General features: G+C 45.5%; 1 protein-coding gene across 1 annotated transcript in view; it reads left to right on the top strand.

Annotated features, from left to right (window-relative positions):
• Positions 1-24,738, top strand: part of LOC148527159 (granzyme A-like) — a 72,879-nt gene extending 48,141 nt beyond the window's left edge. The window contains exons 5-6 of the mRNA XM_088469451.1: positions 17,330-17,629; positions 24,473-24,738. Of these exons, the coding sequence (XP_088325577.1) occupies positions 17,330-17,629; positions 24,473-24,637 (465 nt within the window). The 3' untranslated portion in view covers positions 24,638-24,738. The remainder of the gene's footprint in view (positions 1-17,329; positions 17,630-24,472) is intronic.
• The last annotated feature ends 75 nt before the right edge of the window (positions 24,739-24,813 follow it).

Below are 24,813 nucleotides of genomic sequence, written 5' to 3'. Positions count from 1 at the left end.
GGGTAGCAGCGGCGAACGGGCGGGGGGGGGTAGCAGCGGCGACCGGTCGGCGCATGCGCGGGCACTTAATCACAGGCCAATTTGTAGTAACATTCCACATGACCGCAGTACAATGGAACGATGCTGTCAGGTTTGGATTATTTTTTTAACCCAGGGTGGATGCAGAAGAAAAAACTGGAACGGGTTTGCAGTATTGAAATGCAGCAGGTTTAATAGGAGTATTAGAATTAATGAAATGGTGATGGATATATGAACTGGCTGAAATAACCAAGTCCAAGTGATGTGTGGCTGAAAACAAATGTCTTGGCAGGAAAACCAAGTCCAGTTAGTAAGGCTGGAAACAGATATCAGGCATAGAAAACAAAGTAATGGAGTGGGTTCTGAGTCCAGAGAGCTGGAGGGTACACAAACCTTGGGGTGAGTAACGGGGTATAGCAGGGGAGATGCGGGTATCTGCGAACAGCCTGTGATGGAGACAGAGCAGGAGACAGAGCACTGCTGGGACTGAAAATATCACACCGAGCTAAGGAGCACAGAGAACTCTCACACAGCTTGCGCTGTGTATACGTTGCACTGGCAACTAGAGGATGTGCTGAACACCCTTAAGTACCATGGGAAAGTGCATGATAGGCTACTGAGAGTAAACACAAGATGCTCCAACCTGATTGGCCCATTCAGGTCACATGCCCAAAACCAAGATGGCGGCGCCCAGCAATCCCCAGTGTGGCAGCACTGCCAGTCTTACCTATCACCACATGGCTTGTACCCCTCAGACATCCACATGCACATTGCGCCAACCTTCAGCCACCAGCACCCCCACCGGTAGGGCCGCGCCAAAGCACCCGCACAGGCAGAGACCGTGACTCACCAGGTACAACAACTCTGATCTTGACAGATGCAGCCCTCAGAGCAGCCTTCTTGCATGGTCTGTCCAAAATAATGAAGGAATGAACTGGCTTCAAGAGATCTACCTGAAACTCTGGTTGATCTTATTTCCTTGTGTATCAAAATTGATCTGCGGCATCCGGAAAGACAAGCTAGTCGGGGGTGTGAAGTCCATACCTCTGCCCGTCCAGGTATCTCTCATACCATCCGAGGTCCATCTTCTTCCCATCTAGATGAACCCATGCAGGTCAACAAATCTCGGTTGACCCCTTCTGAATGGAGTCGTCAGATGCAATATCAACTCTGCCTCTACTGTGCTGGGTCAGGTCATTTTCTGAAATCATGTTCCCTGCTGTCGGGAAACAAGAAGCCTTAACCATTGAAGCTGGGATCTGTCACAAGCCGCCGCACTGCATATGCAGGGCGAGACGAACGCCGGGTGAGCGTTCAATGAAACTCCTCCTGCCTCCTGTCCATCATGCCAGGATTGATCTGGATTGGCTCCTGCTTCTATTTTCTTCTAGTGCGAACGCTGCTCCAATGCCGGTGAAAGCGTTTCACGTGTTTCCGGTTGTGGTCAGTCTCCTGTTGTTTCCAGTCGAGTTCCAGTGATCCTGCCAGCTCTATTTCTTGCCTGCCGTTTGTACCATCGAGGCGGCATGAACCCACTCCAGTACTTTGTTTTCTCTGCCTGACACCTGTTTCCAGCCTTACTAATTGAACTTTGTTTTCCTGCCAAGACATTTGTTTTCAGCCACACATCACTTGGACTTGGTTATTTCTGCCAGTTTATATATTCATCACCATTTCATGAATTATAATACTTCTATTAAACCTGCTGCATTTCAATACTGCAAACCCATTCCAGTTTTTTCTTCTGCATCCACCCTGGGTCAAAAAAATAATCCAAACCTGACAGCATCGTTCCAATGTACTGCGGTCATTTGGAATGTTACTACAAATTAGCCTACAGTACGAGAATACTGTCGAAGCTGTAGGAGATCTGAGGAAGCTGAAATTGATCTGCCTGGCTCAACGAATATATGTATATCTGCCACCTGCCGCTTCTGTCACCTAGGTGACACGGTGTGCATTCCAGATCCCTGCCGCATGTGTCATCCAGGCGGCACGGAGTGCACTCGCTGTCTTGAGTGCACAAACCTGTGGGTTCTTCTCACGAAGATTCTCTCCTGCGGAAAGAAATTACATCATTGGTGACCAGGAGCTTTTAGCTATAAAAATAGCTTGGGATGAGTGGAGGCATCGTCTACAGGGGGCTGAGTTTCCAGTTACCATAATTTCAGACCATAAAAATATTTTGTATTTAAAAACTGCCCAAAGGCTCAACCAGCCAAGGTTTCCAGCCCTCATGGCTGCTACATGGCCCAAAGGCTGCATCTTGCTCACGGTCCACAGGCTGCAACCTGCCAAGGCATACCAGCCCTCAAGGCTGCTACACGGCCCAAAGGCTGCATCTTGCTCACGGCCCTCAGGCCGCAACCAGCAAGTTTTCCAGCCCTCAAGACTGCTACACGGCCCAAAGGCCACATCTTGCTCACGGCCCACAGGCCACAGTCAGCCAAGGTCACCTGCCCCAAGGCTGTAACAGCATAACCCTCCTAGACTAAACCTTCCTAACAGGATCATATCTTCCAAATCTGTACCTATTGTTCTCTGCATTGGTGCACTTCAACAGGAAATTATTGAGTTCTTTGTTCTATCCAGTTATACTCTTGATTTAGTTCTAGGTTTACCGTGGTTGAAAATCCATAATCCAACTTTGGACTGGACCTATATGCATGTGTTGGCATCAGGATCCAATTGCCATAACAAGCAGATGCCTAAAGTTCTTCCTGTATGGTCCATTCCAAGATGTATACAAAAGTTGAAGTCTTCATCTGACTTCATTTCTGTCCCACTACCTGAACCATACAGTGATTTCACAGATGTCTTTTGTGAGAAGGCAGCGGATAAGTTACCACCCCATCGCAAATGGACTCCTCCTCGAGGCCGTATCTACCCTCTCTCTGTACCTGAGACCTCTGCTATGTCTAAATATATCCAAGAAAATCTGGAAAAAGGGTTTATTCGACCATCTGCTTCTCCGGCTGGGGCTGGGTTCTTAAGCCCTGTATTGATTAACGACATTACTATAAAAAAACGCTACCCTATACCTCTCATTTCTGAATTATTCGACAAGGTGCAAGGAGCCACTATTGACCTTCGGGATGCATACAACCTCATTCGTATACGTGAAGGAGATGAGTGGAAGGCTGCTTTTAACACCAGGGATGGGCACTACGAGTACTTGTTAATGCCCTTTGGGTTGTGCAACACCCCAGCAGTCTTCCAAGGGTATGTCAACGAAATTTTTCGAGACATTCGTTATCATATTGTTGTTGTATATCTTGACGACATTCTAATGTTTTCTAAGGATCTTAAATCTCATCATCTGCATGTCAAATAAGTTCTCTTTCGGCTCCGAAAACATAATTTATACGGAAAGTTCTCTAAATGCATTTTCGAAAAATCTTCTGTACCTTTTCTGGGTCACATTATCTCCGGAGAATCCCTACAAATGGATTCTGAAAAATTGAACGCCATCAGGGAATGGCCACAGCAAAATTCTTTGAAGGGAATTCAATGATTTTTAGGTTTTTCTAACTATTATAGAAGGTTTATCCATAATTTTTCAACTATTGCTGCCCCCATTATGGCTTTCACGAAAAAAGGTGCTAATCCCGCTTTCTGGCCTCCTTCCGCCATGATATGCTCATGGAATCTTTTGTGTCTGTACCCATCCTTAACCAGACAGATTTAGAAAAACCATTCACGGTGGAAGTTGACGCATCCTCTGTCAGAAAAGGAGCAATATTGTCTCAAGTGGCCGCAGATGGCCGGAGTCATCCTTGTGGGTTCTTCTCACAAAGATTCTCTCCTGCGGAAAGAAATTATATCATTGTCGAACAAGAGCTTTTAGCTATGAAACTAGCTTGGGAGCAGTGGAGGCATCATCTAAAGGGGGCTAAGTTTCCTGTTACCATAATTTCAGACCATAAAAATATTCTGTATTTAAAAACTGCCCAAAGGCTCAATCCCAGACAAGCAAGATGGTCTTTTCTCATTTTGAATTTAAAGTTGTGTTTCACCCTGGTAAGCTAAATAAAAAAGCAGATGCTCTGTCAAGGGCATTTGTGTCTGTCGGGGAAGATGTAGATCGCTGAGTCTCAAACCATACTTCATCCAATGTTGTTTGCTCAAACCCAATTAGATACTCAACCTCCAGGTAAAATCTTTGTAATCTCTGGACTGTAGTCTCTGACTCCGGAAACAGCTTCTTACGTGGGCCCATGCTTCTTTGTTTTCTGGACATTCCTGTGTCTTTAAAACTCAAACTATTACAACGCTCTTACTGATGGCCATCTATGGCTAAAGATGTAAAAGAGTTTATCGCTTCTTGTGTCAAATGTCCTCAGTATAAGAAAAATGCTGTAACTTCTACTACCTTATTCCTACTAGGCCATGGTCCCATGTCTCCATGGATTTTATTACTGAGCTGCCTGCCTCTAAAGGTTGTAACACTGTTTGGGTGGTCGTGGACCGGTTCTCCAAGATGGCTCAATTTATCCCATTGCTTGGATTACCTTCTGCATATCAATTGCCAGAACTTTTATTTGTGAGATCTTTCATCTCCATGGTCTATCATCCGAAATTGTGTCCGACAGGGGTGTGCAGTTTGTGGCTAGATTTTGGCAAGCACTGTGTTTCTCTTGTGGAATCAAGCTGCAGTTGTCCTCTGCATACCACCCTCAATCTATTGGGCAAACCAAGCGGGTGAATCAGGAACTGGAAACATTCATAAGGTTGTTTGTGTCGTCTTCTCAAGATGATTGGCTGGATCTACTACCCTGAGTGGAATTTGCCCACAACTTCTGATACCATACTTCTACAAAGTCTACACCTTTCTTCACAATGTTTGGTAGACATCCCAAGGTACCAGAGTTCCAAGATCTACCCCCGTTAGAAGTTCCAGCGGTTTCAAAACTTCTTGAATCATATTCTGGAATTTGGAAAAAAGTTCATGCCTCCTTAAAAAAAGTCTTGCAACTCCAAAAAGTTTGCTGACCGGAAATGTATGGCCATTCTCCTGTTGAAGCCTGGTAACAAAGTCTGGCTCTCTACTAAAAACATCAAAATGAAGGTGCCAAGCATGACATTTGCTCCACGTTTCAACGGGCTTTATCAAATTTTGAAAGTCATAAATCCGGTCGCTTACCAATTGGACTTTATAGTTACTGGATATATTGAGTTTCTCTATCTAATCTGTTTATTAATATTTGAATATCTAACTTACTAAATTATTTTATTTTATCTTTGGTAGACATATGCATGCAATAACAATATATGTAAATTGTGCAAATGTACACAGCAACAATATGTTTGACTTTTGGATTGAAGCATTCTGATCAGAGAGGAGACATATGTGATATATCTTGGCTGGGTAACTTTTCAACCAATGATCATCAGGAAGTTAATGGGAGCTGGTATTAGATGTTGGCAGGTTATCATTTCACTATTCAGACAAATTATTTACAGTGCAGTTACTTGCGGATATAATTATTGAATAGGCTGGCTCAATTGTATGTGCATTGTGATACTGTGTGTTTCTATAAATACATTGCTTCCATTGTGCAATGATTGTAATGATTTAATTAATTCGCTAATCACATGACGGGATTTGTATTATTAATATCTGCTGCGAATTATTGATTTGTCACAGCAGGTTACTGAGTTCATATAGGAGATCGTTCTTATATGTATTTAAATTTTAGGTTTGCATGTTGTATGTTCAACCATGTTTTAAAGGTATATTATTAAAGGTTATATTTTAATACTTTAAATAATTACAATTAAGGTGCCCACAAAACAAGAGTCTTCTTTTTCTCTCAAATTTATTGATCCTTGCCTGACTCTGGGGAGCACCACCAACATATAAGGGTTTCCATTTGTGGCACAAGTGTACATAGTTGATTTAATTTATATTTATCTTTTTCCACCTCTACCAATCCCTAGGGATTTGGGAGAGGTTAGTATATAGTCCTGTGCGTTTCTCACCCTCTTCTTTCTTTGTAAATATCTTTCTATCTCAGTGGAGACACATCTGATGTTACAGTTAAAATCAGGAGGGTCTAACAGAGGGCTGTAGTCAGGATACCGGCGGCAGCTATTCTGGCCACCGAAACCCCGACACTAAAAGCCCGACACGGGACTAAAGATAGGCATCAAAATTCAGACGCCTATCATTAGCCCCACGACGAAATCCTGACACCCGGCATACCGAACGAAGGTAAGCCAGGTGTCTTAGGTTCTAGACGTGGGGGGAGGGTTAGATTTAGGGACAGGGTTGAGAACCCCCCGGGAGAGTTAGGGTTTGGCTAGCGGAAGGGGAATGGTTAGGGGGTGTTCAGTTTAGACATCAACGGGGGGAAGTTAGGGTTAGGCACCACTAAGGGATGGTTAGGGGTAGGCCAGGTAGAGGGGAGGGTTAGGGTACTTACCACCCCCAGTCGTGTTTTTCGAGCCGTCGGTCTTCCGCTGTCAGTATTTGATCCGGCGGCTATTCAGCCACTGGCATTACAACCGATTCCCTAACAGAGGCCTGTGTATACCAATTGGACATCTCCCATATGACATGGGAGGACAGGTAAATCATGCCTGACTAGTAGTGACAGGTTTGTAAGAAACTTTAGGAGAACTTGTGAGTTCCTGCATAGGAGAGGTACATGGAAGAAAGTCAAAGAGAGAGCTATAATTTTCCCAGTTAGTGCAACTAAATCATTGAGAGCAATTGTGGGCTTTTGCAAGGAAGTCAGAGCCAAACTCTCTATTACTCCCAATTTATCTAGAGGAGCCAGGTACCATTATTCGAAGCATGTACTGGAAGCAGGCAGGGTCACTTCTAGACCAAGTAGAACCCAGGGCGACAAGTCACTTTGGCGCCCCCTCAAAAAAAAAAAAATACTACTATTTTTGTGTATACTAAATCAAAATACACCTTACCTATATGGTGGTTTCTCTGTAATGGGGAATCTCTGAAGAAATTGATCCTCCCTGGGCAGATGGTGACTTCAGTCAGTAGTCACTATTATCAAAGGAGATCACATGGTCTGGAAGATGCCTGTTTGTGTAGAAATATAACTAATGTCATCATCATACAAAAGAAGTTTAACAAGACTCGTGCCCCCATGTCATGCTAGCGATGAGGTCCGCTTGCGCTGTGCATCACTCCCGGATATCACGGATGCCCGCTCTTTCTGCACATTGCTCCTGGCTGGTGCTGAAGTCTGTCTGCGCTGCTCTTGCCCTGTCCGCTCAGTGTCCTGTCACTGATCATGGAGATGGCTCTCAGCAGCCCCTTGCTCACAGCGTGTCATCAGAATTCCCTCCTAAACCACAGCATGGGTGCAGCCTATAAATTCCATTTTCTGACTGGCCTCTGTTGCCAGTACAACATAGTTTCTGCTGAAGTTACAGCTCTGTGCTGAGCTCCCAGGTACTCCGAATCTGAATGGTCCCAGTCCGTTATTTTCCAGCTCCAAGTGTAGTTATCGAGTCTCCTATTCCATCTAACACTCCAGTCTGGTTTTACCTCAGAGACTTGTAAACATTACCTCTATCGTTTCCAGCCGATACCTCCAACAATCAGCCCCATCCAATACTTCCATCATCGGATCCAAACTGACCCAGTACTGCAATTCATCATCCTAAGTCCCAAACTGATCCAGTACTGCAATTCATCATCATCAGTCCCAACCCGAACCAGTACTGCAATTCATCATCAGTTCCAACATGATCCAGTACTGATACTAAAAAAAGTGTCAGGAGAGGGTGCGCAAAACCTGCAGCCTTCCTATTGTACAGATTCCGAGTATCACCCAACTCAAAATACAGTATAAAACAAAAGCAATCTGCACACGGGATGGCGCTGCATATCAAAATCTCAAAGAATAAATATAATGTCCAAAAGAGAACTACTTAATCCTGTTTTTCTCCTTCTCCCCTTTGGTTCGATATTAGATACACTTCCTTTTGGGTGTTTGAAATATATAAGCAAGTTGGGAAAATCCTATATAGGTAACTTTATCTTCCCTCCTCGTTTCGTCCCCCGATATATAAATCACAACAACTGGAGGTGGTATACAAAGGCAAACACATACCCTACTTACAGGCAGGGAACCTTCAAGAAGCTCATCAAGGTTTCTTTGATAGGTCCTCAAAAATCCTCTTGTATCGAAATGAAGAGCTTAGTCCTCCCCTCTGATCAAGTGCCGTCCTCCTGTCAATGCCTCAGTCACAGCTCACACAGCTGATTGGCTGGACACAGCTGATGCTGAGGAACGGGAAGGAAGCATCAGCGGTGTCCAGCCAATCAGCCCAGAACACACAGTGGAGCAGGTATAAATTGGTAAGTCTTAAGTGTCGCCCACAACTGCTTAATTAGCAAATAGTCCAGGTAAGCAAACATAAAAAGTCTGAGGTGTGCTGAAGGCAGCACCGGGAGAGCGACACCACTGGCAGGAGGTGGTACAGCAATGATCGTGACATTATGGTCAGAATCCATTTTTTACCTCAGAGTCTGAGGGATTATTATTTACTTATTTATTTCCTCACAACTAATACCTAAGGAGAAAGATGATGATGATGATGATGATACAGTGACAAGTCTATAAAAAATTTTTTAGCATGATCGAGCCTGCTACAGTCAGGGGTGAAAATATATATACTGTAACTGTGACAGAAACCAACACTATGGATGGGATGTACTAACCTTGCAGAGTACATCCCATCAGTCACTGCCAGGCCTGCCAAGAGCTGCGGTGGGCCTGGATAAAAGGGAGCATGGCCGAATTGCGGGATGCGTGGCCACGCCCCCTTTGAGAAAAAAAACTGTTTTGCAGCACCAAGAAGCATCGCTGCGCTGGGGAGGGGGGCACTTTGAGCCCCTTCAGCCCAGTGTAAAGCCAGGGGGGGTGCGATCAGTGTGATTGCTCCCCCCCACAGGCATAGGAGACTGCTGTGGCTGCTGCTCAGCAGCCACGAGCAGTCTCCCACTGCAGCTATTTACCCGGGCCTCAGGAAGCCCGGGCCTGAGTAAATAGTACCCTCCCCTCCTCTCGGCGCCCCTGGTCACCGCATCCCTGCTGATCACATATGTACTAACATATGTGATTAGTACAGAACGGACAGCTCTTCTGATAAGAGCTGTTCTTTGCGATCACTGCTGCACCCTGGACTTCTGGGTTTATGACCTGGGTGTCCATCTGCATATGTGCAGAGTGACGCGGCAGCCACGGGGCATGCTGGGAGGGACCCGATGCAGTAGAAGCCCATAGGCTTCTATAGGAGAATGCCAGCAAAATCTGCCATTACCCTCCGCGTTGGTGCGCTGGCGGCCACCCAATAGTATATATGGAAAATGCGGTAAAACCCCCGAAAATTGGGGTTTTATCGCATTTCCATTTAGTACATCCCAGCCTATATCTTCTATCATCAGTCTCTGACAGAAATTCCTAAGTGCACAATGTGACTTTAATACACAGCTGTCCCATCTAGTTACTGCCTCAGACTCCCCATCTGCCACAGAAAAGGGACTTGTGGATTATTCAATATGGGAAGGACCAGCAAAGGGTTTATCATGAGAGTACCCTATAATAAAATTTCAGGTCTCCACTTGATGCCAACTATGGGCAGAACTGTTCTGTCAGCTCTGGACAGGATATATTTGCCTGCTACGGGCAGTTCCAGGGAATGAAAAAATAGATTTGCCTTAACAAGCTTCCCTGTGAGAAATCCATATTATTTATATATATATTTATTTACAGTATCTTTGATAGCAACATAATTACCATATTATGGAGACGATCAAGAATAGTTACATTAAAATTTCACTTCAGAATCTGAGGTAAATATACCATCAGGTATTATGTGGCTGAAGGATTTCTCATTCCCACAGAAATATACTTTTCTCAAATGAGGGAGTAATGGACACTGAAATAGGGCCTGATTCAACAAGGATTGCAACTGCGATTTCAATAGCGATTACGCACGCAGTTTCACTGCAATCATATTATAATCCGCTGCAATCACTATGCCTCCGCCGCACAACATAAGGACGCCCACTTTACCTTACACACATCCGTAATACTTAGCAAGACTGCAAAACCATCGGTAACATCGAGTAGCATCGCAGCCTCATGTACACTTGCACAAGGTCAGACCTGAAACAGAAGTTACTAACCTTCCTGTCCGCAGTGAGAGCTCAGGCTGCGTAGGGCATCGCAGTGGATAATTTATGCACACCCCTGCAATGGCGTTCAAATGCACTGGCACGCCTGCGTTTCCCCAACCACCCACCCTCCAGTCACCACCCCCAAACGGTACTTCCTATCAATCCCCCTGCTGTGGGTCTGCATAGCCTGTGCGATCGCAGTTCCGATCGCAGTGGCTGGTTTGCGCATGCACACTGTGATGCATGCGCAGTACGCAACAATCGGTTGATTGCGTGCCTATTAACAGTTGCGATCCTTGCTGAATCAGGCCCATAGCCTTTGTCCTATAATTACCACAGATGTAATCAGTGCTGCACATGCGCCGCTTTTGTGAATGTAACGGCGCATGCGCAGCACTGATTACAGCTGCGGTAAGTTAGAGTAGAGAGGGAAAAGTATCTATGTCCCGAAAATCTGTCATTACAAAAATGACGCTTTTCAGACTAGATACTGATGGGGAGGAGGAATGATGAATTCCTGCGGTAATTAGGTAGAACTCCATGCGAGCTCTAAACCTAATTACCTCCAGAGAATTTTTAGCAATGATGAATAGGCCCCTTAGTCAGGGAGACTGATACTGCGTCCTCCGATACCTGCTGCGGTCCCTCCTTCATACATTGGGGAGATACTAAATATTTGCAGATATTCCTCAAAAACTGGGGTTTTTTTCAGGGAATATGCAGCAAATATTTAATGATAAATAGGCCCGTAAGTGTAATGTGGGATTTTCTGACCAGCATCTGAAGCACATTCATCACTACCCATTCCCAGTAAATTGAAGTGATTGGCTCAAATATAAATAGGGGGCGGTGCTAAATGATGCGATTCATGAAGAATCGTTTCATTATGTCCAGCCCCCCTATACGGGGACCCGTGATCGCTGCGGAAATTCTCCCCATTTTGCCCACTTCACTAGGCAGTGGGCAGAATGTGGGAGAAGTGTCTACCCTTCCGGGAGAGCGGGGGGCTACCCGAAAAATCAGGAGACTCCCATGAATTCCAGGAGGGTAGGTATGTATGTCACTACCTGAAATACGAAGTGCCTTGTCCACTTTGGGCCACCACACTTAATGTAACCTGCCCACCATACAGTGAAGCAGGTAGTGCTTCCTGGATCCTTCTCTTACCTGAAGCTTGCAGCTGGATCCTGCCATGAACTCATGAAGCTATAAAATTGAACTGTCAAGTCTCCAGAGCTCCACACAACTCATTTAGGGCTCTCTTTACTACAATCCGCATTTGTAATGCAGATTGTAGTGTGATATTTACTAAAAATCCCTTGCAGGGACAGAGCTTGCGAGAAAGCTCTGTCCCTGTGAATCCCCTCCGCACACTTATCACGGTATTTTCGCAAAATACTGTGACAAGTGCCCACACATGCGGCAACTAGCCGTCGCTAAGCCCCGCCCCCGCGATCCCCCCCTCCATTAATTACACTTACCTCCGGTGATCGCTGCTCCTGTGATGTCCTCCATGGCTCCGGTCAGCTGACATCCCATCCTCCACTGGGACCCATTCAGGTGACGACTGGGCACCAGTGCAGCATGGGAGACCAGCCGGCCGGAGGGAGGACATCACCCGTAGCCCCGATCACTGGTCCCTGGACACAGGTGTTTTGTTTTTTTTTATTTACAGTGAATCAGCGTGTGGTCTGTTTAGACCACACAGCTGATCACTGGGGCCGGCTCCAGGCCCGTTAGAGTGGAGCAGAAGTCCGGTAACCGTGGGAGATGCTGGATAACGACACCTCCAGGTGGAGTTATTATCACAGGGCTTTCCCCGGTATTTTTTCACATTTTTATTTTTAGTACCTTTGGCCAGATCACATTTCCCATTACAATTATGGGAAATGCGATCTGATTACTAAAAATAAGTGATAATTAGGGCTTGGTGTAGAATTTTACGAATTCTATTCCAATTGCCCTGTAATAACTATATGTGATACTAAAATAATGTGAAAATGGTGTGAAAACACCCTTTTTCACTTTATTTTAGTAAAAGTAACATTAAAGAGAACTGAATGGATTTCAAAATGAGTCATGAGCTATAGCTTTGAGCAGATGCAACACAGTGGTTCTCAAACTTGGGGGCGTATTTATCAAAGCTTGGAAAGTGATAAAGTGGGGAAAGATAAAGGGCTCTATTCAAGAAAAAAATGTGCTCTGTTATAATTAAGGGATGAACTCGCAAGTTCAATATAAGCAACTGAGGCACCCATCATATAACCTTTACTTAATTATCATTTCCAAAAAGGTGTTCATTCAGCAGAGACAGCTTTTCGGAAGTGTGAGATTTTTCTCCTGCTGCTCTGGTCTTCTGAGACTCTTTGCAGCCTGTGTTCAAGCTGAGCACACGGTCCTGAGGTCTGAGGGCTTGATTCAGCAAGGAACGCACGATAGCAGACGCACGCGCCCGTCCGCTGCAAGAATATGCTAATCAATGCATACGCCCGGACACCGCAGCACAAGATGCAGACACCCAATCCCATATTAAGCCGCCCATCTGCCTTTACTCAAAGCCTGATCAGTACGCAAGATAGCGTAAACATCGGTAACTTTTTTTTTGGGGGGGGGGATTTAACATTTAATATTGACTGTACCACTTTCTGGGCCTGATTCAACAAGGATCGCATTTGCGATTATGCATGCAGTTGGCCAATTGTTGCATTCTGGCATGCGTATGTATCGCAGTGTGCGAACACTCCACTGTGATCGCAGTGGCTACGCAGACCCATTGCAGAGTGATTGACAGGAAGTACCATTTGGAAGTGGTGACAGGGGGGTGGTCGGCGAAACTCAGGTGTGCCAGTGTGTTTGAATGCTGTTACAGAGGCGTGCATAAATTAGCCACTGCGATGCCCTCCACAGCTTGTATACTCACTGCGTGCGATGAGGTTAGCAAGTTCTGATTAAGGTCAGAGGCCCTGATTCAGAGCCGGACATTCTGACAGAGCGCTCGCTCTGAATCAGGGCCGGCCTTCTTGTGATCACCCACAGCTATAGCAAGCGGCCAGGAAGATGGTCGCAATGGTCAAGACCGTCGCGACCATCGGGCTTGCGACGAGACCCTTGTGGTAGGGTCTCGTTGCCGCAAACCCAAGAGAGATTTCGGCTCAAACAGAGCCGAAATCTCTCCCACTGACATCACTCGTGATGTCAGCGGGGCCACCCCCAAACGGAGGCGTTCACATGGGAACTCAACATCGACAGCACGCCCCCTTTGGTACGAGACCCGGAGCGACGGATTGCCCGTCGCTGTCCAGGTCTCGCGCGAATGTGCATGACGGAGCCGGCTCCATCGTGCGCATGCACACTGGACCACCATAGACCCGCTTGCGAGCGCATAGCGCTCGCGAGCGGGTCTGAATCAGGCCCAGAGCTTGTGCTCTGCAAGTGTGTGTGAGGCTGCGATGGTACTTGATGTTACTGATGGTTTTGCAGTCTTGCTAAGCATTACAGATGTGTGTAAGGAAAGATGGGTGTCCTTATGTTGTACTGCGACAGCATAGTGATCGCAGAGGATTGGCATATCTTCGCAGTGAGACTGCATGCGCAATCGCTATTGCAATTGCAGTTGTGATCCGTACTGAGGGCCTGACTCAGACCCTCTCGCGAGCGCTGAGCGCTCGCAAGCGGGTCAATGTTGGCCAAGTGCGCATGCGCATGAGGGAGCCGGCTCCGTCGTGCGCATGCGCAAGCCGTCGCTATGGGTCTCGCTACAAAGGGGGCGTGCTGCCGATGTTGAGTGACAGCTCACCCCCTTTGGTGGGTGTGCAGGGGGCATGGCTGGCCAGACTGAAGCGTTCCCATGGGAACGCCTACCATCTGGGGCTGGCCCCACTGACATCACAAATGATGTCAGTGGGAGTGCTTTTGGCTCTGATAGAGCCAAAAGCACTCCAGGGCTTGCGGCAGACGAGACCCTACCACAAGGGTCTCGTCGCAAGCCCGATGGTCGCGATGGTCAACATCTTTTTGGACGCTCGCTATAGCTGTGGGTGGTTACCCACAGCTATGCGAGCGGCCAGGAGGCCGCTCTAAAAAAAGAGAGGGAGGGCACTGATTCAGAGCGAGCGCCCGGCTCTGAATCAGGCCCTGAATCAGGCCCTCTTTTGCTTAGTACATCATTCTCTGTATTAACGCAGGCATGTCTGACCATTTAAACAGCGTTTTTATGGTTGTGCATAAATTAGCCATTGCGATCTCCTTCGCAGATTGAGAGCTCTCTGCGTGTCCAGGACCGACGAGATCCGTGCCGGGCCCAGGGGGCGTGACCTAATTGCGGGAGGCATGGCCATGCCCCCTTAGACAAAATTTTTTACAAATCTTATATGTTTTTCAGCGCCGCAAAGCGGTGCTGGGGATGGGGGCTCTGTGTGCCCCTCAACCCGGCGCACAGCCAATGGGGGGCACAATCCATACATGCCTACCCTCCCGGTTTTCGCGGGAGGCTCCCGATTTTTCGGGTAACCCCCCGCACCCCTGGAAGGGTAGGCATTTCTCCCGCATTCTGCCCACTTCCTAGTGAAGTGGGCAGAATGAGGGGAATACCCGCGGCGATCGCGGGTCTCCGTGAAGGGGGCGGGGCTTAAGATGTGATTCTGCATGAATCACAGCATTTGGCCCCGCCCCCTATGTAAATTTTACCCAATCGCGGCAGTTTTGCCGTGAGGGGGCGGGTCTTAATGACGCGATTCGTTAGGCCCCGCCCCCATCCTGCTTCTCTTACCCGGGCTTCTCCCGGGAAGAGATTAGAAAAGGTAGGTAAGTATGGCACAATCAGCATAGGAGACTGCTCCGGCTGGTGCTTTAGCAGCCACGAGCAGTCTCCTAGTGCAGTATGACTCAAGAGGGAGGGAGAGCGGTGCCAGGCCAGGCCCCTGCAGTAAGCCCGGGTAATTTGTAACCATCCCGTCCCCCCCCCAGTGCCCCTGTGCATGTCAGCTGAGACTTTGTACCCGCTCCCCCCCCCCCACGGCACCCCTGTGCATGTCAGGAGAGACGTTGTACCCGCTCCCCCCCCTCGGCAACCCTGTGCGTGTCAGGAGAGATGCTGTGTTTGAGACAGGTCAGTGTGCTGGTGTGCTGCAGGTGCACGGCAGTTCTGATTGGTCTCCGGAGGTCAGCAAACGGAGTGTGCAGCTGAGGTTGGTTCTCGGCCGTGCCGCTGGTGGTGCGGAACCAGAGGTATGGATGGGTCAGCTGCTATGAGGCTGGGTTGCAGCGTGTGTGCTAGGACCACCCCTGCTAAGGTGGGGTGGTCTGCCTGGGAAACAGATTGGAAAAGGCTGAGGGGAGGGGGAGATAAGGAGGGTGTGACTGGGATTTCAGCTGGTCACATGCGATGTTGGCTGTGCGGACTTGCAGCCGGATGTGCGGGGTGCTCTCTGCACTGACAGTCCCTCGTGGAAACGGGAATCGATGGTGGAGGCAACCCTGGCCAGGAGTCAGTTGTTGAGCACACCAGAGAGGGGGGTGGGGGGGCTCGGGGAGAGGCTGGTCCGGGGTGGAGCCGGTCACTGGAAGTGTGAACGGTGCGGACCAGTGCTTTCTGCACTGGCGGTCCCTGGTGGGGATGGAGATCTTCAGTGGAGGTCAGCCTGGATCGGTGTCGGGTTTGATGTGAGGGTCTCCAACGCGTTTCAGCACAGGTGCCTTCTTCAATGAGGTGTGAGGGGACACGTTGTACCCACTGCCCTTCCCCCCTCGGCGCCCCTGTGCATGTCAGAAGAGACACTGTGTTTGAGACAGGTCAGATCTGCATTAATGTTACCAATGTCTGCACTGCTGTGTGATGTCCAATGGATATGAGAAGGTAGCAGTGGATGTCCTTATGCTCTGATAAGCTTTGGAAACATTAGCATATTTTCTCAATTGTGAACTGTGCGAAATCGACTATACCTACCTACTCTCCCGAAACTGTCGGGAGCCTCACGAACATCAAGTGCTGCCCCCACCCCCGGAAGACTGGGCAAGTGGGCTGATGCACTGTGGTCTCTAGCAAGGAGCGCCAAAGGGGGGAGTTATCACTCCCCTTGTCTGATTGAAGGGATGGTAATACATCTCATCATTAGGGCTTCCTGCTTCATCTCGGTAAAGAGACATAGCAGGAAGTGTTATAACAACACGATAAGTGCCGCTATAATACATCTCCTCCAGTAACCAGAGAGTTGGGTAAGGGATGCTGGTGCTCAGGATCCCAGCGGTCAGAATCCCGATGTTGGCAGCATGACAGATTTAAAATACCGACACTTACACACCTAGTGCCTAACAGTTACCCTCCTTCTAACCCAGCTACTTACCATTGGTATGATGATGGTCAAGATTCTGGCACCGGCATTCTAAGCGCTTGCATCCGACTGTCGGGATGTTGGCCGAATCCCTAACCAGACATCGTAATATCTACTCAGCTATTCTATCGGGCTCTAACAAATTGCTTTACAACCTTGTGGGAATATTACCAACGACTTGCAATTGAATTTGACATCTTTACTATAAGGACTATGCTATTGTTGATGGTTGTTAGCGGTTAGCACTCCTGGTGTAGAGTTAAGTTGTTGTTATAGTTTCCAATTTCTGAAACCTACCAGGCTACTCGTTCCTTTAGGTTGTGATAATTATTGTTGATTTATATGTTACTTGTGATATGTAATAAGGATATTGTTGTATCCTTTCCTATGCCTCCTTTCTTCCTAGTTACCGAAATACAGATGTATCCTACTCCTCATACACCTAACCTCAATGCGCCATATGTTTCCCTTATGCACACATGCCAGTGCTACCTCACCCCTTCCCTTTGTCAGGTACCGACTGGCGCCTCCATGTCTAGCACTGGGGCACATACCCCACTAGCCCCTTCTGCATCTCCCCTCTTCCAATCATATGTCAATTTACACTGTATTATACTTATGATTGGTCAAGTTACACTGTTAGTATATATATTGCTTGTACAGTGCTAAGGGCACTTTGTGGCACCTTAAAAATGTAAGATAATAATAATACAAATAGTGCTTTGTTTAAACTTGTAAATATTTTCCTGTTTTTCATAACAGATTTGAAGATGATAATTATCATTTTATTGTTATTATTATTATTATTATTATTATTATTTTACAGCTTTCTCGCAAAGCAGAGCTAAACAAAGCTGTCAAACCCCTGGCATTACCCACAACTTTCACTGATGTCAAAGGAGGGACCGTTTGTGAGGCTGCAGGATGGGGTAGAACCAAAAACATCGGTGTCCAGAATTCTGACAAGCTGATGGAAGTCAGTGTTCCCGACAAGCTGATGGAAGTCATTCTTGCAGTCCTAGACAGAGAGACATGTAAAGCCAGGATAAAATCTCTGAGGTCAAAACAAGTTACAAAGAATATGATGTGTACCAGTGAAATATGTGGAGGAAATGATGTATGCAATGTAAGTATGTGACTATAATAAAGGAGGTGCATCACCATGATTACATACCTATGGAAAGAGATGGAGACATCCAAGGGCAGATTACAATATATGAGCTTCTGGCAGGGCAGACACTCCTGAACTTACATTTCTCACCCAAACCAGTTACTTTCCTTAATATAACTCCTACTGCATCCTACTGTATCTGCACAACTTAAATACATGGAAATGATTCATCTCTAAGACCTCTATTTACTACAATCCACATTCGTATTGAAAATGTAGGAATTATCACAGGGATGTATCAATTATCACTTGCAGGGACAGAGCTAACGATAAAGCCCCCTGTCCCTGCGAATCCCCTCCGCACATATCTCACTGTATTTAATTTTTATTAAATCAGAACAGATCACATTTAGGGGTAAATTTACTAAGAATCGAGTCTGGGAGAGTTTGCTTTTTTTTCAACTCGATTAGCTTCACCTAAACTCGGGTGATTTGAAGCTCCTGAGACTCTCAAATTTACAAAGAAGGGAGTTTGGCTGAGAGTGAGATGTCCGATGGTGAAGCAGAACAAGATTTCTCTGCCGAGTAGCAGGTTTTGCAGGAGATGACTCACTCGAGATTGCAGCGTCTTCTCTCTGCAAAACTCTCCCGAGCAAGCAGCCTGCACATATCAGTGAGATATGTGTAAGCTGCTTGTGTTGTACCTGTTAAAAAGATGGGTTAAAATTGTTTAAAAAAATGACATAGGGCCCCCCCTAAAGCTTAACCAGCCCCGGGCTTGCCAGCCTGTCCTGGTTTCTAAGATTACGGGGAACAAAATGTGTATGGTTCCCCCGTAATCTTAGAAACCAAGACAGGCTGGCAAGCCTGGGGCTGGTTAAGCTTTAAGGGGGGACCCTATGTTATTTTTTTTCTGATATTTAAATTTATTTTCTGTATTTACAGGCAGAAACATACATGGATCACAGCGATCTGTGTATGTTTCTGCTAAACTCTCAGATCACAGGCAGGTGTATTTTTTTCACGAGTTTTTGCAGGAGAGTTTGCCCATCTCATGAGAGTTTCGAAACTCTCTGCTTGGTAAATTCCAGAATTCTTTCTTCACCAGTGAAAAGGTTCTCAAGTTCTGCTGATGGTGAATTGAAGAGAGTTTGCTAACTCTCCAGTATTTTCCCATAGCAAAGGAGATCTCTCTCCCGAGTTTGACATTAGTAAATTTGAGAGTGGGAAAAAATGCCCAAACTCTCCAGAGTTTGCAAAGTCTCCCAAACTCTCAGCTTAGTAAATTTACCCCTTAGTATTTTCCATTGCAAGTATGGTAAATGAGATCTGCTTACTAAAAATATGCAAATTGAAGGGCTTGGAGCAGTTTTTTATGAAAACTGCTCCAATAAGCCCTTTAATACATTAATGTGATACTAAAACAATGTGAAAAGGGCGTGAAAACACCCTTGTTCACATTTTTTTTTAAATACAGGTTGAGTCTCCCATATATAAAATGCTTGGGACCAGGGGTATTTTGGATATTGGAATATTACGTATTTTGGGACATTTGTATACCCTAACGAGATATCTTAGGAATGGGACTCAAATCTAAACACAGAATGCATTTATGTTTTATATACACACACCTTATACACACAGCCTGCAGGTAATTTTATACAATATTTTCAATAATTTTGTGGCTCAAACAAAGTTTGTGTATATACATGAAGTTCAATTATGTTTCATATACACCTTATACACACGGGGCCTGATTCAGATGCTTTCGCAAGCTGCCGCACGCTGCCAATGTTTTTCAATTTGCGCATGCATACTCTTCGTATTACGCGTGCACGAACTGGTATGAAGATGGGGAAATTCTCGCTCACCAAGCATAGACAGCCCAGCAGAATGAGTGACAGGTGAAGCCGTTTGTGGGTGGTAACAGGGGCAGGCCACTAGAAATGGGGGGAGTGGAGGTGCGGCCGCAGGCGTGCCTGAGAATCCGAATGCCGTTTCAGAGGCGTGCATAATTACCAGGCAGCGTCATAGGACTCGTCATTTGGTTGATTTAGATACTAAAGTGCTCGCAGTGCTTGGGGCAGGGTATAGTCAACCTCAAGTGCTGCGATCGCTTCCAATGGTGATCGATGTACCAGTGGTTTCATACACTTCCGGGAGATAACGTACGCAATTGGGAGTCTTAAGACAGGCTGGTGGGCGTCTACAAGCATAAAGTGATCGCTCGCCCAGACATAGTGGGCGTGCTTATGACTTCCCTTGCGAGCAGCTGCCTTGACGTCACTTAGCCAAATTTCCATACGCTGGGAGCAAGCGGCCGCATCTAGCGAACGGGTCTGAATCAGGTCCACAGACTGAAGGTCATTTTATACAATATTTTTACTAATTTTGTGCCTTAAACAAAGTTTGTGTACTCTGAACCATCAAAAAGCAACGGTTTCACTATCTCAGTCATGCTGAAAAAATTCTGTATTTCGTATTATTTTTGGATATGGGAGACAACCTATAATATTGATAAATAGGGTCCTAACTGAGCTAAAAGTTAACATTTTGAAATAAGTAAATAATTTATTCTATATAAAGTAAAACATGTGAAATAGTTTTGCTCCAATATTTGCATCCACTTCCTGGTCTATAGAACCAACCCTATAAGTAGGAATGCAACTCAATATGTGGCCTGTGTCCAAAAATACGGATGGTGGGTTCAGTAGAAACGTCACATAAAAGTCAAAACCTACTTCTGCTTTGGGTCCACCAGCAGCAGTGAGCAGTCTCCCACTGCAGCCCAGCACACAGCAATGTGTGCTGGGCTGCTAATAGGTTAGAGGGAGGGAGCGGCACTCCCCCCCCTCTCGGCGCCCCTGATCCTATCTGCCCCATCCACCTGTTCAGCCCACAATACCATCAACGCACCCTCACTGAACACTGCCTACATTATAAAAGGGCCGCCAAGATCGGTGATGGGCCCGGGTACTGGGGGCATGGCCAAATCAGGGTGTGTGCTGGACTGGACAGTAACTCATCTCTCTCTTCTCTCTTAACATCCAATATGCATCTATCTATTATGGGGGGGGGAGACAGAAGTGGGCCCCTACCAGGCACCTCCAACCATCACAAGCCTGGATAAAGAGTCTCCTCACTTCCCCCTTGGCACCCCTGCTTCCCTCTCAGCTGCCTACTCTAGCTTCTGTAGCATACGCAATACAAAACCATGCAAGATGCACATCACAAAAGGGCAAAATTTTCACTCCGCATCAGCCCTAGAGCCTATACGAAAATCCTGTGCTCACGTCTGCTAAACTTTGCAATTTATTGCCAATGGCACAGAATTTTTTGATAGAATATGGTTATGTAATTTCACTGTGTACCAATAGTCATGTCACTGTGTTCCAATACGACTGTATACCAATAGACATATCACTATGTACCAATATGACTGTGTACCAATAGACATATCACATTGTACCAATATGAATGTGTACCAATAGTAATGTCACTGTGTACCAATATGACTGTGTACCAATAGTAATGACACTGTGTACCAATATGACTGTGTACCAATAGTCATGTCACTGTGTTCCAATATGACTATGTACCAATAGTCATGTCACTGTGCTCCAATATAACTATGTACCAAAAGTCATGTCACTGTGTTCCAATATGACTGTGTACAAATAGTCATGTCTCTGTGTCCTAATAGTCATGTCACTGTGTAATAAAAGTCATGTCACTGTGTACCAATAGTTATGTCACTGTGCACTAGTAGTCATATCACTGTGTACCAATAATCATGTCTCTGTGTACCAATAGTCATGTCACTGTGTACCAATATTCATGTCACTGTGTACCAGTAGTTATGCCACTGTGTACCAATAGTCATGTCACTGTGTACCAATAGTCATGTCACTGTGTTCCAATATGACTATGTACCAATAGTAATGTCACTGTGTACCAATATGACTGTGTACCAATAGTCATGTCACTGTGTAAGAAAAGTCATGTCACTGTGTACCAGTAGTTATGCCACTGTGTACCAATAGTCATGTCACTGTGTACCAATAGTGATGTCAATGTGCACCAGTAGTCATATCAATGTATACCAATAGTCATATCACTGTATACCAATAGTCATGTCTCTGTGTACCAATAGTCATGTCACTGTGTACCTATATGACAGTGTACCAATAGTCATGTCACTGTGTTGTCACTGTGTACCAATAATCATGTCATTGTGTACTAATAGTCATGTCTCTGTGTACCAATAGTCATGTCACTGTGTACCAATAGTCATGTCACTGTGTACCAATAGTCGTGTCGCTGTGTTCCAATATGACTATGTACCAATAGTAATGTCACTGTGTACCAATATGACTGTGTACCAATAGTCATGTCACTGTGTAAGAAAAGTCATGTCACTGTGTACCAATAGTCATGTCACTGTGTACCAATAGTGATGTCAATGTGCACCAGTAGTCATATCAATGTATACCAGTAGTCATATCACTGTATACCAATAGTCATGTCTCTGTGTACCAATAGTCATGTCACTGTGTACCTATATGACAGTGTACCAATAGTCATGTCACTGTGTACCTATATGACAGTGTACCAATAGTCATGTCACTGTGTTGTCACTGTGTACCAATAATCATGTCATTGTGTACTAATAGTCATGTCTCTGTGTACCAATAGTCATGTCTCTGTGTACCAATAGCCATGTCACTGTGTACCAATAGTCATGTAACTGTGGGCCTGATTCAGAGCTGGACGCTATTTGCGCTTGCTCGTTCAGAAAAAGGGGCCGGATATTTAAATAGAGCGCTTGCTCTTTGCGGTCTATTGACGCCTCTATGTCTGAACGAGCAAACGAAACATGCGCTCGCTATTTTTTTAAAAACACCCCCTGGCCGCTCGCATCCTACGTCATCTCCGCTATTTATTAGATTAATCGAGTACATCGAAAGGTGCATGAACTGCTCGCAGTGCTTGTGGTAGGTTTTCCTAACGCAAACATGCAAGCAGTTCAGGCTAAAAGACAACCAAGTGACGTGGTCGATGACGCTGCTTTGTTATTATGCACACCCTTAAAACGCCCGTTTTGACCGTTTGGCACGCCTGCGTTCGGATCTCCACTCCCCGTTTTCAAGCACCTTCCCCTGTTACCACCCACAAACGCCTCATCCTGTCACTCAAATTAGCAGGCACTCGCTATTTTGCGAGCACACAATTTCCGCCGCAATGACTGGTTCGCGCATGCGTATTACAACCCATACGCATGCGCAGTTGTGCGAACATCGCTCCGAGCGAATGAGTGGCCGCTTACGAGCGGCTCTGAATCAGGCCCTGTGTTCCAATATGACTATGCACCAATAGTCATGTCACTGTGTTCCAATATGACTATGTACCAATAGTCATGTCACTGTGTACCAATATGGCTATGTACCAATAGTCATGTCAGTGTGTACCAATAGTCATGTCACTGTGTACCAATATGACTGTGTACCAATAGTAATGTCACTGTGTACCAATATGGCTGTGTACCAATAGTCATGTCTCTGTGTACCAATAGTCATGTCACTGTGTACCAATAGTCATGTCACTGTGTTGCACTATAACTATGTACCAATAGTCATGTCACTATGTACCAATATGACTATGTACCAATAGTCATGTCTCTGTGTAATAAAAGTTATGTCACTGTGTACCAATAGTCATGTCACTGTGTACCAGTAGTTATGTCATTGTGTACCAATAGTCATGTTACACTTACTGTGTACCAATAGTCATGTCACTGTGTACCAATAATCATGTCACCATGTGCCAATAGTCATGTCACTGTGAACCAATATGACTGTGTACCAATAGTAATGTCACTGTGTACCAGTAGTCAAGTCACTGTGTACTAATAGTCTTGTCACTGTGTACCAGTAGTCATGTCACTGTGTACCAGTAGTCAAGTAACTATGTACCAATAGTCATGTCACTGTGTACCAATAATAATGTCACCATGTACCAATAGTCATGTCACTGGATACCAATATGACTGTGTACCAATAGTAATGTCACTGTGTACCAATAGTCATATCACTGTGTATCAGTAGTCATATCACTGTATACCAATAACATGTCACTGTGAACCAATAGTCTTGTCACTGTGTAAAAATATTCATGTCACCGTGTACCAAAAGTCAGGTCACTGTGTACCAATAGTCATGTCACTGTGTACCAATATGACTGTGTACCAATATGACTGTGTACCAATAGTCATGTCACTGTGTTGTCACTGTGTACCAATAGTCATGTCATTGTGTACCAATAGTCATGTCCCTGTGTACCAATGGTCATATCGCCATGTACCAATAGTCATGTCATGTCGCCATGTACCAATAGTCATGTCACTGTGTACCAATATGACTGTGTACCAATAGTCATGTCACTGTGTACCAATATGACTGTGTACCAATAGTCATGTCACTGTGTTGTCACTGTGTACCAATAGTCATGTCCCTGTGTACCAATGGTCATGTCGCCATGTACCAATAGTCATGTCCCTGTGTACCAATGGTCATGTCGCCATGTACCAATAGTCATGTCACTGTATACCAATAATCATGTCACCGTGTACCAGTAGTCATATCACTGCATACCAATAGTCATGTCACTGTGCACCAATAGCCATGTCACTGTGTACCAATATTCATGTCACCGTGTAGCAATAGTCATGTTACTGTATACCAGTAGATATGTTACTGTGTACCAGTAGTCATGTCACTGTCAAATTATTTTTAATTCACTTTTAAACATCTTTTCATGGAAATGGGAGAAACTCTTATGAAATAATATTGTGTATTCTAGGGTGATTCTGGAGGACCATTAATCTGCAAGAACATGTTCAGGGGTATTGTTTCATTTCGTCCCAAAGTACCCTGCGGATACCCTCACAAACCAAGTGTCTACACATTACTTACTCATGACTACATCAAATGGATTGAGAAAGAAACAAAGAGAAACAAGATTTAGCTCTTCTTCTATATGATTACATCATGTTTATCTCTTTCTATTATAGTAAACCGTACCCAGCTATCTGTACCTAATGTTCAATCTGTTATTCACCTGCTACAAGAATAAACCTTTCATCTTCTTTGACTCTTCACATGTTCCCTCCAATAAAGCATTACTAAAACCACACACTGGTG

This window comes from Taudactylus pleione, unplaced genomic scaffold (assembly GCF_031769625.1).
Source record: "Taudactylus pleione unplaced genomic scaffold, aTauple2 ptg000092l, whole genome shotgun sequence".
Classification (NCBI taxonomy): Eukaryota; Metazoa; Chordata; class Amphibia; order Anura; family Myobatrachidae; genus Taudactylus; species Taudactylus pleione.
This window is presented reverse-complemented; position numbering and strand designations above follow the sequence as displayed.